At 39.5% G+C, this 20,579-nt stretch overlaps 1 protein-coding gene across 32 annotated transcripts in view; it reads right to left on the bottom strand.

Annotated features, from left to right (window-relative positions):
- nrxn1 (neurexin 1) overlaps positions 1-20,579 on the bottom strand; it is a 1,413,544-nt gene that overhangs the window by 1,198,858 nt on the left and 194,107 nt on the right. For 25 of the 32 annotated variants that reach the window (XM_033025243.1, XM_033025244.1, XM_033025241.1 and 22 more), the window contains one exon: positions 4,398-4,415. The exons of the other annotated variants lie outside the window; for them this stretch is intronic. In XM_033025243.1, the coding sequence (XP_032881134.1) occupies positions 4,398-4,415 (18 nt within the window). The remainder of the gene's footprint in view (positions 1-4,397; positions 4,416-20,579) is intronic. 32 annotated transcript variants of the gene reach the window in all.

Below are 20,579 nucleotides of genomic sequence, written 5' to 3'. Positions count from 1 at the left end.
CTGGCAAGTAGTAGGTTAATATAGGTGAGGACAGTTTTTTTTGATAGGTAGATGGTTGGACAAAGGCCAGAAATGAAAAGACAGAAGGCGTGAACAAAGAAGGGTCTGAAGAAGGGTTTCGGCCCGAAACGTCACCTATTTCCTTCGCTCCATAGATGCTGCTGCACCCGCTGAGTTTCTCCAGCATTTTTGTGTACCAGTCGTGAACAAAGGTTGTCATTGTGAAACCAGAGGGACGATTGTAGGTTTGCATGGTGTATCAGATGCATTTGAATAAACAAGTAGCAAGCTAATGTTGTATGAAGACTGTTGTTGGGAATACTGAGTGAATGAGTGAAATACACTGACCAGAGGGGAAATAAATGTTACTTTGAAAAATTAAACAAAATTAAGTTTTGCAAATGCACTTGTTATTGGTATTTTTCCCATTTCATGACAGCCCACAACACTGCTTTAATTTTTCACAAAGGTTATGAACTGAAAAGGTATAAACTATAAAATAAAACTGCAGTGTATCAGAACAAGCGCAATAACATTTGGCCCATGGATGTACTCAACTGAATGCAGAAGAGTTTAATTAAGAGTATGTATCTGCATGTGAAATTATCAAAAAATATCTTTTGAAAAAAATGAAATTGCCAAAACAGAATTGCAGCTCAAAATGTACAGGTAGTGAGGAGCAGACTAACAAATTATGAGATCTAAATTTAAAATAAATAAAATTGAATTGCATTCAATAGATGGTAATATTGTCATAAATGTGTCCTCAAAATGGAGGCAATGGCTTAAATTTGGCGAGAGCACTCACGCCAATGTCATCACAAAAAATATGCAAACATAGCTTGGAAGCTAAATTTATTCATAAGCAAAGTACTCAGAAGGAATGGATACTATCACTACTTCACTGTTTCAATGCCAGCATGTTGAGTTGGGGGCTCCGCCAGAGCCCAGCCTGTGAATGCAGAGCAGAACAGCAGACAGCCAACCATGTCATCTCTGGGTGCCCACTCTACCACCCACCAAATGGAGCTCAGGGCCTGGCAGACATTGATGCAGACAACAAACTGGCTGCTCAATACCCGGCTTGAGGTCTAACTATTCCTTTAGTTTATGTTTGATTTGCAAGAAGAAGAAGAAGCTTCAAGGAGGTCACATATTCTTTACACACTGCTCACCACAGGCCACATAGATTTTGGTCTATTTAACTGATAGGCAATTTAAAGTTGGCAATTTGTCAGCTATTTTAGGAATCTAATCCTAAATTATCCTATTCAACATTTTCAAAACCTATTCCATGAACTCAACTGAGAATTTGAAACGCAACTCCATTATTTTTGCACTACGTCAGGTATTTTTCCAACATCTCAGCTAATAAACATAAATATTGAGAATGTAAATTCTAAAATGCTGCTTAGCACAATTTAAAATGAATAAATAATCATTAGTTCTCAGCTCTATTGCCTGTTATGTCATCCACTCTAGCAGATCATAATGGAAGGTCAGTAGTATAAACACAAATACATTTCTGGTTTATAATGTAAAGCTGTTTGTCAAAAGAAATTGAAGCATCAGTAATTCTGAGCCATAAATTGGCTGGCAAACCACATTTCTAGAATAAGGATTTAAAGTGAACAGGTTACAATGTTTGTCTAGTTTCCTTGATGAAGATAGGGATTTCAGTGATTACTTCCATTCTTACAAACTAAGGGGCATGAAATAAATAACCGTGTGCATAAGCATAGCTGAGAGTCAACTGCATCCTATATTATAGATATAAATATTACAAATTGTGGTATTTATCAGTTTGTCATAAATGTACTTCTGGATAATGTATTTTCATAAACAAGCAAAAAACAATAAACATTTCATACATCCGGCCTCTGACCTTATAGTCATCTTCACAGATACACGGGAAGTTGGGAATAAATATGGGAACCGTCTTTCTATTGCCCATTTGTTTGACACACCTGCTTTCATTTTGGAAAGGTATTGAGCACAAAATATGGAACATCACAAGCTGTACAAGACATTGGTGAGATCACACCAGCAGTCCTGTGAACAGTTCGGTCACCTGACTAAAGGTGTCATTTAGTAGGAAAAATGAATAAATAATCATTAGTTCTCAGCTCTATAGTCTGTTATTTCATCCACTCTAGCAAATCATAATGGAAGTTGAAAAGATGCATCAGGATATTACCCGAGCCTGTGGGATTGAATTGTAGGTAGAGGATGGATTAGCCAGAACAATTTTTTTTGGAGCATAGATGGCTAAGGTGTACAATATCGTGAAGAGCGTGGATAAGGTGAACATGCACATTTTCTTTTCCCCTGCTAGGTAGATTATTCAAAAACTGGAATGCATAGGCTTAATGTCGGAAGGGAAAAATTTGAGAGATATCTCAGGAGCATCTTTTTCACTCAAAGTGTAGTCCATAATTGGATTGAGTTGCGACAGAAGCAGGTACAAATACAAATGTTTAAAGAAGTTTGGATAGATATATGGATAGGATGGGTCAGGAGGGTGTGGGCCAAATGCAAGACAATGGGACCAGCCCAATATGTCAATTTGTTCAGCATGGTGGGTTCAAGGGCCTGGATTCATGCTGTACAGCTTTATGACTCTCTGGCCTAATTGACAAACAAGCAAGCAGAAAATTGCACCTTACATACTTGATTTTTGCTTTGTAAATTATGTATAAGAATCATTTTTAAATATTTCCATGGATGTCCTGCTGTAGCCCTACCCCATAGTAAATTGAGCCAACCATTTCCTGGAATAATTTACCCAAATTGTAAATTTGTCATTGGGCACATGATGCCATCATCAAAATACCCAGTTCAATTTCATGTCAACATAATTTAGATCAAGGGATGCTGGCATGTGTCCTTTGTAAAAATAAACTCTCATGATAAAATAGGGACTACTTCATCTTGACATCATGATGAAAGTAGTGAACTGTCCTTGAATTAAATTGATCCCCAGAAATTGATTTTTAAATGTAAGATAACATCAATAGAAACTTTTGTTCAAATCAAAATCAGTATCGGTAAGCTTTCGGAAAGACTAGGCCGTCTGTGAACTGCTAACTTGCAGTTCACAAAACTCTTCACCCACAGAGTTGATTCTGCCTGATCACAGAACCATCAGATGGAATCAAACCCACCACATCAAGCTGGGATAGGGAGATATCTCCATATGCTGCTCCCTACCATTCTCTCCCATCTTTATGGCAGCTGAAGATACCTCTTAACAAAATAAGCCCTCTTCTTTCAATGCCCACCTAGCAAGGAGCTGCCATATGTGAAGTGTGCAGGTCATGGTTTAAAAAGCATTAAAGGGGGAGCAAACCACAATCATTATTTCTTAAAGCAAAGATAATCCAATTTTAGGACTTTATCCTGTTGCTTAGAAGTTTCCATTAGTGCTCTATGTTAAGTCCAATATCCAGGGTCTTGCTATAAGTTTCATTAACCCTATTCGGAGAACAGATAGTCCTTTATCTGTCACAAGCATTTTAGGTCACAATTAATTTCCCAGAAGGATTCTGGCACAAAGCTAACCAAAGCTGGCATTTGCCTGGTCCACTGTGTTTCATCCAAATTTCAATTCATGCATTTCTTTAAATATAAGTTATCATATATTTTTAACAATGCAAAGTTGTCAAGATCTGGATCTGAATGCCTGCAAAGGAATTTAATCAGTGCTTCCAAAAGGGAATTAGGAAGGGACTTGAAGTAAAACAATTTGCAAAGCTGCAGTCAAAGAGAGAGGGAATGGGATTTAATAATTTTGGGTCTATAAGCATTCAACAAGGACAAGATGGGCAATGGTGCACTTTGGTGCTAGGATAATTATGTAAGTCAGAGTGAGTGTTCTAGTAGATCTATTCACATGATAGCAAAAAAAGTCACAAGGTGCACAAAAAGAATTCTGGGGGAAATTATTTTTTTGATTTTACAACTAAACGGCAACCCTGATATAGGCACATGTCTTTCAATTACATTTGTTCACGAGCTGAGCTGATTAAATGGCTACTAATCAATCTTTGGAATAAACTATTGATTCACTTGTTTTAAAAGTTAACCAGACATAAAACAAACGTGTGGAACTACTTGTCTTGTGACTGACTAAACAAAAACATGCTGGAAATATATAATACAGAATTTTGAAATATTTACATTAATTTTCAGGCACAATTAGCTTAATATCAAATGGGTTCTAGCATTTTACTACGGTATATTATCGGCTTGTGGTTAATTGTATATGTGTACTAAATGAACTAAAACTGGACACCATTTAGAAAAACATGTTTGTTTTCAATTGTTACACCTTACCACCACACACACACACACACACACACACACACATGCTGAAGAAAATGTTATGAAGCACCCACCTTCAACATAGTTGTCTTCTGTGTGCACAGACAGGGAAGGAGAAAAAGGAAAAAGACTCATTAAGTGGCATGCAGACGAGAGTTTGCCTCTGCATGTTCTGATCATGCAAGGCATTAAACACAACATGCAAGTGTTCCATCATCAACATTTAACAGAAATAAGTGCTAAAGAAGCAGTGATCTTGAACACATTTTGCATGATTTGGAAAAAAAAAATATTATGAAGGAAAGCAAGTGTCTTGTGCCAATCCAATAGTTGCTGAATAACTGTTTATCATTTACAAGAGTATTTCCTCTATGGGCTTAAGTGTGTAAATAGTTTTTTTTTTAAGTCGGAAAAGGGCTGAGCCACCAGTAATGATAGACATAAGGTTATCTCTCTTATATTTCCCATTTGAATTCATTCTTAATTAAACGTTTTAAACAGATTGAATTCAACTGACTATTTAAAAATGACAATTTCTATACATTTGAAAAGCATTTTTCCACATAAAAAGTGACATTAAATCAATAAACTCAAAGAAAGCAAACACAGTCATTATGCAAAATTACTTATCTATAACAATTGCATAATTTAACTATTTTATCATTTTGAATGAAGCAGTTTTATTTCATAATTTATTTCCAACATTTCCAAGATTCATGCAACCACCTATTGCAGTGCACATTGTCCAAACCAATATTAAATTTAATTTATTGCATGATAGTGTCTAAATGATCAGCAGTTTTAATAACTTATTGCAATTTGTATTTTGCACTTGACTCAAAAATATCACTGAGTTTGTATCAGAATTTACTAAATTAATAATCAAGCACTCTCAATTGTTGTGCCCAGCACTCCTTGTCAGCATTTATTCAAAAACAAAACCAGAAAATTCTAGACATACTCTGGTCAGACTGGACTTGTCCCCTCACACTGTGTTTCACACAATTCCTACATTTTTTGTTGTCCAGCTTCTTTCACTATGTTGATACTCTCTCACTGCACCCATTGTCGAGGTAACCTTGTTTATAGCTTATCCATATGGCCGTCCTGGTTTCACCCTATCACAGACATCTCCAACCCCGACCTTCCCTGTGGCTCCACAGCTTCATTTGTTTCCTTTTCAGTCCTGTTATAGTATACCTGACCTGAAACCTTGACTCTATTTCTTTTCTCACAGATGTATCCTAACCTGCTGTGAATTGTCAGCGTTTTCTGTTTTAATAATATAATAACTTTATTTATAAAGCACTTTAAACAACTGCAGTTGCCACAAAGTGCTGTACATGAGAACTCATGAACAAAAAGCTTTACAAACAATTAAAAACCATTAAAAACCGTAAAACGAAGGACTATAAAAAACACACAAAAAATTAAAAGACATTAAAAGCACTAAAAACAGCAGCAATGCCTCAGCCAGTGTCGAAAGCCAAAGAATAAAAATGTGTTTTTAGGGAGGATTTGAAGATGGACAGTGAGGGGGCCTGTCTGATGTGCAGCGGCAAGGTGTTCCAGAATGCCGGAGCAGCAACAGAAAAGGCTCTATCCCCTCTGAGCTTCCGCTTAGACCTTGGTACCTCAAGGAGCAGCTGATCAGCTGACCTGAGGCACCGGGCAGGAGCATATAGGCGGAGCAGCTCAGAGAGGTAAGGCGGGGCGAGCCCATTCAACGATTTAAAAACAAATAAAAGAATTTTGAAATGAACTCGAAAGTGCACTGGGAGCCAGTGAAGGGAGGCCAAAATTGGCGTAATGTGCTCCCTCTTTCGAGTTCCAGTCAAAAGGCGAGCGGCAGCATTTTGAACAAGCTGGAGACGAGCCAATGAAGCTCGTGCGACTCCAGAGTAGAGTGCGTTACAGTAATCCAGCCTAGATGTAATAAAGGCATGGATTACTGCTTCAAAATGCTGCCGCTCGAGAATGGGCTTCACCTTTGCCAGCTTCCTTAGGTGAAAGAAGCTGGACTTAACCACCGCGCCTATTTGTTTATCTAGTTTAAAATCACCGTCCATCCTAAAACCCAGGTTCAAAACGGTTGGCTTTACAGACAATGCCAGTGGACCCAAGTCAACAAAGGGAGGTTCACGGCAGCCATTGGGGCCAAACAAAATCACCTCTGTCTTCTCTTCATTAAGTCCCAGAAAGTTTAAGGCCATCCAGGACTTAATGTCCTCAAGACAAGACAGAAGTGATTTTAGAGAATAGTCGTCTTCTTTCCTGAGTGGCATATATAACTGGCTATCATCTGCATAAAAGTGAAAGGAGATGCCATGCCTTCTTAAAATTGAGCCCAGAGGAAGTAGGTATAAAGAGAAGAGCAGGGGCCCTAAAATTGAGCCCTGTGGAACCCCATATACCAAGGGAGTGGAGGAGGATTCAAAGCCAGCAAGGCTTACACGCATGGTTCTGTCTGCCAGATAGGACCTGAACCATCCCAGGGCACTGCCACAAATGCCCACTTGGTGCTGTAATCGGGAAATTAAAATTCCATGGTCCACTGTATCGAAGGCGGCAGATAGGTCCAGCAAGACAAGAACCACATAATTACCAGAGTCGTTTGCCAGGAGGATGTCGTTGAAGACCCTTAGCAGAGCCGACTCTGTGCTATGCATAGCCTTGAATCCAGACTGGAAAACCTCCCGAATATTGTGCTCATCCAGGAAGAGTTTCAGCTGAGCATAAACTACCTTCTCCATGATCTTAGAGATAAAAGGCAACTTGGAGATCGGCCTAAAATTGGCCAGATCAGTTTGATCCAGGCCTGGTTTCTTAAGTAGTGGTTGCACTACAGCATGTTTAAAATTTATGGGGACAACCCCAGAACACAAGCTACTGTTTATGATGGCGAGAACCGACTGCCCTATACTCGGGAAAACCTCTTTAAAAAGAAGAGGAGGGACAGCATCACAGGGGGAACCCGACGGCTTAATATGCCTTGGTGTTTTTGGTGTTAGCGTTTCAATATTTGATTTTCAGGTACTTCTACGCATTTCAAATATAATTCTTTATTACACTATAAAGCTATGCTAGGAGGAACCCAACATTAACCTAATCTTCTTCTTATCCTCACCATCAATCAGACTGAGCCCTGCTGTCAATCTTAACCTAACGCGTTGTTTATTCAGATACTCAAATAAAGATTCTGTCACTAACAAAAAGGGGGAAATTATATAAACAATACTGAATTAAACAGCTCTGCAGATAGTAATGAATCATATGTTTAAGAAAGAACTGCAGATGCTGGAAAAATCAAAGGTAGACAAAAATGCTGGAGAAACTCAGCAGGTGAGGCAGCATCTATGGAGCATCTATGGAGCGAAGGAATAGATGATGTTTCGGGTCGAGACCCTTCTTCAGTCTGAATCACCTGTAATGAATCATATAAAATCTACTGTATTAAGGAACTAGTTCCAATACAGAGAACCCCATGTTATGGGGATGGATGGCTTCTGTTCCTGGAAAATGGTCTGTATTGCAATTTTCCATAAAGCCAAACAGTGCCTGGCCCATGCAAAAATAAATAAGTTGAAAAAAACATTTGTAATTTACTTTTGTTTTCCACATTCTTACTGCAACAGTGAATGTTATTCTCTTTCCCAAATATTTATGAAATTTCCATTGACCACGTAGGGATCACCTGTATATTTATTAGATTTTACACTTTTCTTTTTAGACTTTAGAAATACAGTGCGGAAACACCGAGTCCGTGCCGACCAGTGATCACCCTGTATATTAACATCATCCTACACAAACAAGGGACAATTTTACAATTTTACCGAAGCCAATTAACCTACGTCTTTGGAATCTGGGAGGAAACCAGGGGACCCAGAATAAATCCACATGGTCACAGGGAGAACATACAAATTCCATACGGACAGCGGCTTTTTCAGGATCGAACCTGGGTCTCTGGCACAGTGAGGCAGCAACTCTACCACTATGCCACTGTGCCATCCAGCATGAAATTAATGTGTAATGTTTAAGTGTCCTTAAACTATAAATCTGGATTCTGATGGTCTAACCTAATTAAAAATTAAAAACAAATTAAAAATTAGCAAGTGACAGATATAATTTAACCTCCTCAATTGCAACATAAATGCCTCAATTGTAAATGCTGCCATGAACATATTTTGCACATTCACCAATCCATACCCCTGTCAATTCCACCCCCTCCCTGCCACACCCACCGAGAGAAAAAACAAATCAAAGTCTTTAGTCCGTAGGTTTCATCTAACGAAAACTGAAGAGACAGAAGGTTCAGACATTTTGTTGGCTTATGAGTTACTACTTATAAGGCATTGGTTATCTGCATCATATCTACATAATCCTAACAATTTATTATTTGTACATAATTGTGGTAATGGTGAAATTATCCACAATATCTTTACTTTGCTAAATTGTTATTTGCCATGTCGGTCACAGGAATTAAACTTAATCTAAAGAAATAACTCAAATTGCAATATGGACACATCAAGTATAATCTGCTCATTGAGTTAAAAGGGAAATAGTTTAATAATTAAGAGCAGTGATGACCATCTGAAGAGACCTACAGAAGATAGCCATTCAGATGCCATTGTCATGGATGGCAAACCAAAGGCCATACAAGAAACCCATCTGATAGACTTGATTGCAAAGAAAGTGACAAATCCTGACAAAACTAGAAAGTCACACTCGTTTACAACAATACAAAAAATGCAACTGTACCAAAGGCCATGCAAAACGACATCATGGAGGTATTAAATAAAGACATGGGATTGTTACAAAAGGGCGTGCAAGGTATTCTTAACCATCTAGTCTACATCTGAAGGGAACATATGAAAATATGCATGTCATGGTATAATGTAATCCGCTAATTCCCTAACAATCAGCTGTAGACAAGCAGCTAAAAACTGCACATGCATTGCATTTGATATGCAATATAAATGGATGAAGTCCCAACAATAGGACCCATTGGGTATTGTGTTTACAGCTCCAAGTATATAACGGGGCTCTCCATAAGGAACTATGTGCTCACAAATTACTCCAGGACCAAATGCCAGTGAGACTTTGAAGAAAGTTCTGCTTTTATAAATGAGCAGACAACGCTATTACCAATATTTATTCATATAAATTAATTACTCAGAATACTTTTTCATAACAGGGAAAACTGTAATGATTTTCAGTTCCATTGTGAACTGCCAGCTATTTGCCACTGAGTCTTCAGCATGCCTGACCATTGAAACGCACACGTTCCAGATATACGGGCAATCCGATGCTGGCTTGACTAACCTTCTCCTCTGTTGTTAGGCTCACCACCAACTCCAGCACCAAAGCACAGAATCACTTTGCACACACCACCCCCACCTCACTTCAGTAGAAGGGGATAGGGCCAGGTTCGGGCAATGTGGAATCTAATTAACATAAATGGGATAATTTGTCCATTCCAATTTAAATGCATTTCTAAACAGGATTATTTGTAATTTACTGCCTAGAGTATCACTAATCTTGAGACAAGATGGCATGCCCCCATTATTGTGCAGGACATTTATTACTGCTGACTGGAGAGGAATTTCTCACTATTTGGGTTCTTCAGTGTGATTTGCTAAAATGATAGATAGATCCCAGAGTCCTTATAGATGACGCAATCTCCTAATCACAGCAAGTTCCAATACAAAACGCTCCGGAAAGTACAAAACAATGAATTCTTGATTAATCAGCATATCAAGGCAGGAGAATGGGGTTGAGAGGAAACGATAGAACAGCCATGATTGAATGGTGGAGTAGACTCGATGGGCCGAACAGCTTACATCTGCTCTTACGACCTGATGAAAATGATTGTTGACTGTTCATTCACTGCTCCATATAATTATTGCTAGCACTCCCAGTTAATGAATAATTTGAGAATTTTGAGAAATAATTTGAGAACATGGACGGGTTACATGTGCAGGACCACAGATAAATTCAGGCCTATCCATCCACTTATTGCCTTATTAAATAGATTTTCTATCTGCTGTTCTCTATTTATTTCTGGATATGATCTATGTTAATGAATTGGGACTGACAACTATAAATAATCTTTCTTTTTGATGGTATTGGTGGAAATTGTTGAAGTCCCCGCTAAAAATGATACAATAAAGGAGTACAAGAAAACGTTTCCAATAACCAAAATGCCCACCGGAGCATACACAATGTTAACCCATCAATTATTCTCAGATTCTTTGAACAAATAGGAGACTGCTATTTCGCCCACTTATTCTGTGCGGACTCAGAACAATCCCATCAATTACATAATCTCCTCTGTAACCCTCTCTCTCTCATCAACTCCTGACACCTAACCACACAATTAACCCACCAAACAACACACCTTTGGACAAATGAGAGGAAACCCACACAGTCACAGGAAGACAGTGTCAGAAGTCAGGATCAAACCTGGATCACTGGAATTGTAAGACCCCAGTACCACCCGCTGCCCACTATGCTGCGATAGAGAGATATTTTATTTACTATAAAAGTTACAGGGTCATTATAATCCTCAACCATCAAAAATGTTGGAGAGCTCCAAAACTGGAACTAGAAGTCAGACAAGGCCATTAGAAAGTATACTGTCTTGTTAAAGGATCTATCGCACCTCAACTTTGAACCACATATACAACGCACAACATTGGGCATGTTGATCAAAGGGATTATCAAATAAGCAGAATCTCAGGTTTAATCTTGTGTGCACCTCTGAAGATGGTATTCAGAAATGCTAAATAATTTCACCCAACGCAAGGTATAAATGCAACAGCAGTTTAAAATTATAAAACAATAGTGAAAGTTATGCCCCTGTCCCACTTAGGAAACCTGAACGGAAACCTCTGGGGACTTTGTGCCCCACCCAAGGTTTCCGTGCGGTTCCTGGAGATCTCCCTACCTGCTTCCACTACCTGCAACCTCCGGCAACCACCTGCAACCTCCGGGAACTGCACGGAAACCTTGGGTGGGGAGTAAAGTCTCCAGAGGTTTCCGTTCAGGTTTGCTAAGTGGGACAGGGGCATTAGAGTTCCAGGGCAGAATCTGAGGCACATAGATGAGACTTTTATGAATTGCACCTATAGATTTAACAGAAATCATCCACCAGCAGCGGGTCAATTTTAAGGGATTAAGTCATTTTAACTGTCATGAAAAGACTACCCGTCCTCTAGTGCAAAGCTAAGATAGTGAACCAAAACAATTCTATTGGTATGATCCATCAACTGAAGAGGTTTACACAGCAGGAAGTCACAGAGAGGATGCCAACACAGTAATGAAGAACTTAAAGACAAAAAGATATAGCTAAATGATCAGTGTATTTAATTGCTGTGTATGAAAGTAATTTATATTTAGGGAAAGGATGTAAATCTAGGCAAGGTTAACCAAGCAACATTAATGAAACGTTCTGGGAACTTTAAAACATATTAAGGTGAGGTAATGAAGCCTAGACAAGATGAAATATTCAACGAGTCAACCAAGACTAAGACTGCTTGCAACTGATTATACTAATTAACTAAACATTTATAGACCAAGATAGTCTGAAAATTTAGGCTGGAGAAAGGTAGTTAGTAAAGATGCTTTACATCAAATGTGGACAGACTGTTAGGAAAGCAGGCAGAAATATTCAAGGATACATGCACAGGTCTAAAAGGATATAATATTGTTTTTCTCCCCAATCTGGAATATATCAAGCTTCAGTAAATCGTGGCCTGTCCTGTGTTGAAGAGCATTAAGGATAGCTAAATATATTATAACAATATAATGTTCAATAATGTGGTGATTATAAGATATAATTTAACCAAGCTCTCTCTCTGATGAGACCAGAGCCACAGCCTACTCCGCAGGATTATACGTCGAGCAAGAGGAGCCAATTTTTTCACAAAACTAGATCTCACATGCAAGTGTTCTGATTATGGATAATGTGAGTCCAGAATATTTGACAATCAAATACATGTAGATGTTTATTCCTGCATAGAATTTCTAATGGGGTTACATTTTCACCAACAATCTTCAAAGATGTCATGCACAAGATACTACAAGATGTAGAATCCAGGCAGGTTTATAAAAGCAATATGGTGTTCTAATAGCCACAAGAACAACACAAGATAATCTTTGAATATTAAAAATGTTCATGCAATAAGTCCAACAGAATGTAAAGCTCAATGCTAACATTTTCATCCATCTACACTAATTCTATAGAGCAGCTTTAGGACCATATCCTTTTAGAATTTGAGGAAAAACAACTGAGCCAATGTGGTTATGTTTATTCACAACATGTAATATATCAAAATTGGGATGTTTAAGCAAACGTTGAAGCAACGGTGAAAGTAGGAGATAAAAAAAATTACAATTGTATATGCAAATCACTTAGTGCCATGAATAGATAGACAAGAACATATCAAATAGTTGTGTTTTATCATCAATAAAATGTTGAACGTAGACATTATGAATTAGGAAGCACAATATTTTACTGAATTGAGAAAATACATGATATATTTCACTAGTTAAAGTCGGGATCATGACAGAAGCCTCCTCGTGGCGATCCGCGGAAACGAGGACACGATGCACTCTGTGACACGTATCACGACCAATTCTGTCAATTTGTTGGATGACGACAGAAGCCAACAGCGAGCTATACGTCGCCTGACACACGAGCGAACTAGTTAAAGTTTAAAGTTATATGTTTGTCACATACACCAAGATGAAAGGTCCCAGTTTCATTGCATGCATGAAGCTCATAGAACACACAGTATAATGATAGACAGAACAATCAACACACTGACAAATGCAAAGCAGCAGAATGGTGCAACAATTGTACTGAAGGGAAATTAATTTTTGGTCATTGCTTCACGATGTTCTTAGCCCAGTTTTGCTCCCCCTGATCTGCAGTACCTGTTCATAAAATGTTGTCCCTTTTATTTACTGCAGAAATTTACCTGTACCATCTTGTCAACAGTCTACATTCCAGCCCAAGCCAAGGTGATGTTGGATGAATTACACTTGATTGTTAAAGGGCCTGTCCCACCAGCATGCGATAACATGTGTCTAGCGTGAGCAAACGTGGTCGCTTGAGGCGTACGGCCACGCGGGGCCTATCCCACTTCCAAGCGCGGAGGCGTATGGAGTTGTGCCGGGCTGATCCTGAAATCATACTCACCAATCAGCTGGGCAGGAGGCGGGCCGATTGAATTTGGACGTTGCACGGCGTCGGGCGGCGACGTCATCATGCAACGGCACGCCGGGCGGTGACGTCATGGCGCAACACCACACGCTAGGCGTACGCCATCAAGACGCTGCGTACGATGTCAAGACACTGCGTATGCCCGTCGAGACGCTGGTTAAGGCCTCAATATGCCTGCGGGCCGACAGGTCGTTGGCACGTGGGATTTTCGAACAGTGCAAGATTTTTGGAGCCATGCGCGATGTCGGGACCAGCCCCGCACAACTCCATACGCCTCCGCCGATCGAAGTGGAACCGGCCCCACGAGGCATTACGCCTCAAGCGACCATGTTTGGTCGCGCTAAATGCATGCTATCGCATGCTGGTGGGACAGGCCCTTAACTCTCTTGAGAGACAGAAAACACTGTCACCCTTTCCATCATCAGTGGTGACTTCAAACAAGGTGACTCAAGAACCAAGAGGATTTAATTGTCATATGCACTTGGACTGGAACAATGGAATTCGTACTTGTTACAGATTTACAGGCACATAAATGCAACAGCACAACAAACATATGCAATAATTAATGAATTATATCAGTTATATTAGGTAACCAGACCATAATTGTGCAAAGCAAAGTTCATAGTGCAACCTTATACAAAGTTCATAGCTAGTTGGTAAGGAGATAGAGTTGTAGTTAAGGGCCTGTCCCACTTGGACGACCTAGTCCAAGAGTTTAGAAGACCCGAGACGAGTTGAATAAAATGTCAAGGTCGTGTTGACTCGCCGAAGTAAAAGACCTCCTACGACCTCCCACGACTATGTCTACGACCTCCTACGACTATGTCTACGACCTTCTACGACTATGTCTATGACCTCCTACGACCCCCCTCGACCTCAGTCTTCCACACCAAGGACCAACTACGACTAGCTACGAGTGGAAAATGATCACATGATAAAATGATGTAATGTTTGCATTTTTTTTCTCAGGCCAGTTACTGACCTATGACTACCTACGACTACAATCACAATCTACCACGACCTACCTAAGAGTAAAAAGTATCCATTTTTTCCATGCCGACCTTTTTTTACTCGTGGACTTTTTTTTTATCAGGCTGGAAAAAACGCCGCGACCTACTTGAGGCCACGAGTACGCGAAGACCACTCACGAGCATGAGGAAGAGTTACGAAGACCTCCTACAACCTTCTACGACCTCGTGGCGACCATGCTGCGAGTATGATTCAAGGGCAAACTCGGCAGAGGTCGCCAATTAGGTAATGAAAGTGGGACAGGGGCTTTAGGATTATGCGGGGTGGTTCAAGGATGGTTGATGGGTAGAAGTTGTTCTTGAAAATAGAGGTCATGGTTCTCAGGCTTCTCCTATACCTTTTTCCTGGTGGTAGCAGTGAGATGAGAGCATGGCCATGGTGGTATTGGTATTTGATGATATTAGCTGCCTTCTCGAGAGCATTTCCTGTAGATCTCTTTGATGATGGCGGTTAATACTCTTGATGGACCAGACAACATCCTTCATTTTCTGCAACCTTGGTTGTTGGTCCTTTTTGGTTGTTCCAACTTCCAAACCAAGCCATGATGGAACCAGTCAGTATGGTCTCCTCCATACACCAGTATCCGTTTGATAGCGTATTCAGCAACATGCCGAGTCTCCTCAAAATCTGAGGAAGTAGCTGTGTTGATGAGCTTCCTTTGTGATTGCATCAATGTGCTCGGCCCAGGACAGATCATCAGAGATGAGTGCACCTGGAAATTTGAAGCTGTTGATTATCTATGCCACCATCCTCCTATTGAAAACAGGTTGAGGGATCCTTGACTTTCCCTTCCTGAAGACAACAATCAGCTCTTTGGTCTTGCTAATGTTGAGAGTAAGATTTCTGTTATTGATAAAATGGGTGACTCCTGCGGTATATGCATCCAGACTGGATGAAGTGGTCTTGAACATGTTCCTGAATACCGACTCAAGGCAGTCCCGAAGAAGATGCTCAGCATACACAGGCCACTGCAGTTTTACTCTCTCTGCTGTTGCCTCCTGCATCAGCATCCGTTTGTAAGCCGGCAGGAGCAGTGGCAACCGATGACAAATAGGCCGAAATGAGAGCAAAGGATGAAACATAGAAACATAGAAAATAGGTGCAGGAGTAGGCCATTCGGCCCTTCGAGCCTGCACCGCCATTCAATATGATCATGGCTGATCATCCAACTCAGTATCCTGTACCTGCCTTCTCTCCATACCCCCTGATCCCTTTAGCCACAAGGGCCACATCTAACCCCCCAATGAAGCGGAAGGCATACTTGAGAAAATAGATACAACATCTGGAATGCGTTTCTTTGAGAAGATCAAAGCAACTGAAGGACCCAGGAACTGTAAATTTGTACATTTTAATCACTGCTTCTTTGAAAAAGGGGACAGAAGCTTAGTGTATGTAAACATATGACATGCATGTGAGAGATATGCAAAGTGTAGCAATGTTACAAAATTTTGAGATTTTAAAAATCAAGTCTGTAATTTATCCCATCAGATAAAGCATAAAAATAAGTTTAATTTGACACCTAATTCACTTTCATATCTCAAGTATTAAAAAAGTTATGGCCATTTTCATACTGGGAAATGAGCATCTTGTTCCCTATTGATTTTCTATGGACATAACAAAAAAGCTGTGATCGTGAACAGTCAAAAGCCCATAACTTTCTTAAAAATTAAGAGAACTGAATGAAATTTTCAGTTATCATAGATTGAAGCATTCTGAAACAAATATAAAATAATCTTACTTGGATGACCTGAAATTAAAGCATATAATTAGTTAGTTACCTAATTGTAGCTAATTTCAGACTTAAATTACTAGATCTAAACATCTATCCATTTCTTAATAAATGATTAACATTTTTAAATAGCCTAAATGTCCAAATAATATTCACAAATAATTCACAATAAAACATGATTTTTAAATCTCATTTACATTAATTTATAGGCCATATGGAAGGAATTTAGTGTTTAATTGCTGTAAATAAATGTCCATTTAAATCGGCTTTCCAGTGGGTCCCCGTGGAACGCGCTGGTTTAGAACGTTCACATTGCGGTAGATTTGTGCCCCAAATGCCGAGAAAAATACTGCGGGATATAATGGGCCCAAAATGAGCTACTCGCAATATTAAACTTTGTATAAAGGGATCTTTAGAAGCCCTTTTTAATGTAAAAATATACAGCATACCTTCTGTGGTTTGCTTTATGAGACCCTGCGGTTGCTGGCGGTCGCGGGTTTAGAGATTGATTTTTAAACTGCTATAACTATTATTCAAGGCCTTTAAACCTAATAATAGCTTTTGCGACGGGGTCTTTCAGCGATTTTTCGTTAATAATTAACTAGGCTGAACATTTTCGATTGGAACAGCTTAGAGAAAATCGCGTTTTAAACCCGCCCCCTCTAAACGGCGCCAACATCGCGCACAACCGCAGCGACAGATTTTCAACGACGCTTCAGGTAGGCTTTGCAACATACCTACAAAGTGTAATTAAATAATCGAAATTAGTCAGTTGTACTTGTTCTATCTTCTATCTTTGTTTCTTGATTCCCTGTATAGTCTGCATTCCTCAGACACAAAATAAGGAACACGTGCAAAGGCATGTACAGTGTTGTTGCAAGAAAGAAACTAAAGCTGAAAAACTAGTTGAATCACCGGTGCGAATATTGGAATGGTTTTTTCAACTTTTCCCATCTGCTAACCTACTTTAGTTAAACATATATGTTTCTATTATAGCCCCAAAGCTAACACAAACTAAATTTGTTACATTAGAAAGTACTCCCAAATGAACCATATATTTTTGAAGAAGTTCTGAATATTTTGGCTTTCAGTAGGGGTATGATTTATTATTATCCAGGATATTGCTCAGATTAGATTAAGAAAATTAATCATTTTATTTCAGAGTGTGCAGAACAAGTGCTACCATTTTTTTGGTTTGTGCCCATTTAAACTATGATGTGCATACACTATTGGCTAATTTCTATGCCATAAAGAAAACCAGAGGTATGAAAATGGATATGCTAAGCCCAATGTGCAAGTTAAGTTTACATCCTCTTTGATTAATACATTTGAATTCTACCTTGGTTCTAAACATTTTTCTTTTATTTCTTCTTGCCTTGCATTCAACACGTTATTGTAATTGCAGTGGCAGACTCTGTTCACTCTGGGTCCCTTGGATCTTGTGGCACTTAGCTGACCATCTTCCATATCAAGTGTAAATGTAAACACTTTAACTACCTTCTGCCAGTTACCTCTATCCTCCTGACATTTCTTCAGAGGTAAACAAAGTGCGTTATTATATTATCATAACACTGGCAAAGTCATGCGCTTAATTTTCCTCATCTCGACTTCAAACTGGGAAACATTCCTTCTCTATTCAAAATCATACTAGTCCCAATAAGGATCGATCTTGAGCTTTGATTTATTTGGTTTATTTGCAACTTGACCACCACCTCATGGATTTTAATGCTAGGTTAGAAATAGTCCAGCACATGGGATCCACCTTATTTTAGTTCCCCAACCCATTGGTGCAAGTAGCATGACTGCTAAACTACATTCTCCAAAGAAACAGGAAGAGTGGTTGAAAATAATCATGCCACAGCTTCAGCATGATTCCGAAATAAACAGGTGAATTAGAGTGCAGGTCCCAATAGAAACAATTCTGCTTTATCGCAGTGACTGCCACTTTGTTACACAGTAAGCAGAGAAATGCATCAACCTTTAAAAGGATGTGTCACTGTGCTAGCCAGGCAGAAACAATACACATTATGCTTGTCGTGTAGAAGAGAGGCTACTGAGAGCATGAAAACATCACCATGGTTCTCTGAAAAATGCCAAGTGGAAAAAACCAATGCACAGTGAAGCCACACCAGTATAGATATTACATCAAATGTCAAATAGCATTATTAAAATACTTGAATACTGACACCTACTCATCGACCATAGAAAAATGCTTCTCACAGGCGTCAGATTTATAATGTTACATTAAAAAGGTTATTTGATTCATCAAGGTGGAAGGATTCAAAAATAGGAGGAAATCCCACAGAGAGGTGGAGCTCTCAGTAAGATGGACACTTTCACCAGAGAGAGACCATGGAAGCCTCCATTAAATGTTTAATTTCTCTAGAAACCTGAACATTCAAAGGATTGTGGGCAGTCCACAATAAGTTTTGGAGCTGGCTTATGAAGTATACTATAATGTGCCAAGTAGCCTAATAATTTGTAACTAAGTGTAAAATTCAATAGGTTGTGCACCTTGCACTTTCATGACTGCCAAATGAGTGACAATTCCTGGACTTATGAGTTTTAAACGTTCTCTTAAATGTTTGCGCCACACATGATGCATTGGCTCAGAGTCTGAAGGTAGGAAACATAGGTCATGGCAGCAAGGATCCTATTTGGAAAATGACAAGCTTCCAATTTCTCCATTTTATGTGGAAATGATTACTAACACAATGTAGTGTGGTTTACCTTGATTTTGGGATCACACAGAAAAAAAGTTATATATAATTCCATTTTTAAGTACAGATTCCTGATGAATATATAGTTTAAAGTTTTCTCAGTGACATTATTAGAAATTCATTTGCCTCAAAATAATAATTAATGTATTTTTTGTCACATTCAAGCCAAACCTCCAGCAATATCCGATTTTCCTAGCCAATTCTGTTCAGACGAGCCATAACTACATAGATCACAATGCAAAGATACCAATATCAAAATCCATCTAACAATGAGTTGTTTAAAGAACATTTTTAAGCAACACAATGAGAGAACCTGGAGTACAGTTGCCGCCATATACCCTGCACTTACTCCCATCAGATCGCCATCTGCTGTTCAGTTAAGGATATGCAAGTGAAATGCATAATAACCAAAGCGTATGTGATCCCATTCTACATTATAGACATGTAAACCCCACTTGCTCAGATAGTATTCGCCTTAACTTTTAATTCCAAAACAAGGTTAATTAAACCTAGCAAGTTTACATTTGCTCGTGAGCCTGCAAGTGACATGGGCACAATGTCCACTAAAACACATTATTTTGAAAACATACATTTTGTCCTTCACCTAATTACTGATCGACTCGACCTGTTTCACTTAATGATTTACCCTCTGAATCTCTACTGAGAAATGATGTCATTTATCCGAGCTGGCAAATAACTGGTTGGATTTAAGGGCCTGTCCCACTAGCATGCGACTCCATGCGGCAAGCATGACCTAAGCAACTCCATGCGGCAAGCACGACCTAACCAGAAGCTGGGGCCACGCGGAGGTCGAGTGAGTGGCATGAAGTGTGAGCGAAGTCCGCGGGAAGTCCGCGCGTGACGTACAGCATAGAGGCGGCTGCGGGCCAGCAGGCTGTTGCCGCGCGGAATTTTTGAACACGTTCAGTTTTTCGGAGCCCCGCGCGACGTCGTGACCAGCTCCGCACAACTCCATACGGCTCCGGCGATCGAAGTGGGACCGGCCCTGTGAGGCCGTACGGCTCAAGCGACCACGTTACGTATCGCTTGCCGCATGGAGTCGCTTAGGTCGTGCTTGCCGCATGGAGTCGAATGCTTGTGGGACCGGCCCTTTACTCTAGTGTTGAGACAGCCAACAGGATTGTGCACTGGCAATGGCAGTACAGTATTTGTTCACGAGGGCTGTTACAACTGGCCTGAAGCAACTGCTGCAGACCTGATATCCACTTAGTATTTAGAATTTTCTCCCAGCAATTCCATAATTGAAAAACAACTTCAAAATCTGTTGCAGCCAAATAAGGGGCATGATCAGTATAGAGAGAAGGTCTGACCAAAATAAAAGGTGACATTTATAAACTCATAAAATGGGCACATAATCGTTAAATTAATTATGTTAATCATCTTGGTAATTATAAGCTGGAACACTTTGGCAGGAAGAATAAGGAGGTCACATTCCACTTGGAAAGCAAGTCTAATAAGTAATTAAACCACTGTTTACTTCTAAATGGTCAAAATTGAAAAGTAGGAAGTCCTATTACAGTTGGACACATTC

Source organism: Amblyraja radiata, chromosome 8, assembly GCF_010909765.2.
Source record: "Amblyraja radiata isolate CabotCenter1 chromosome 8, sAmbRad1.1.pri, whole genome shotgun sequence".
NCBI classification, from domain to species: domain Eukaryota; kingdom Metazoa; phylum Chordata; class Chondrichthyes; order Rajiformes; family Rajidae; genus Amblyraja; species Amblyraja radiata.
The sequence above is the reverse complement of the archived record's forward strand: the minus strand, read 5'-3'. Positions and strand labels throughout refer to the sequence as shown.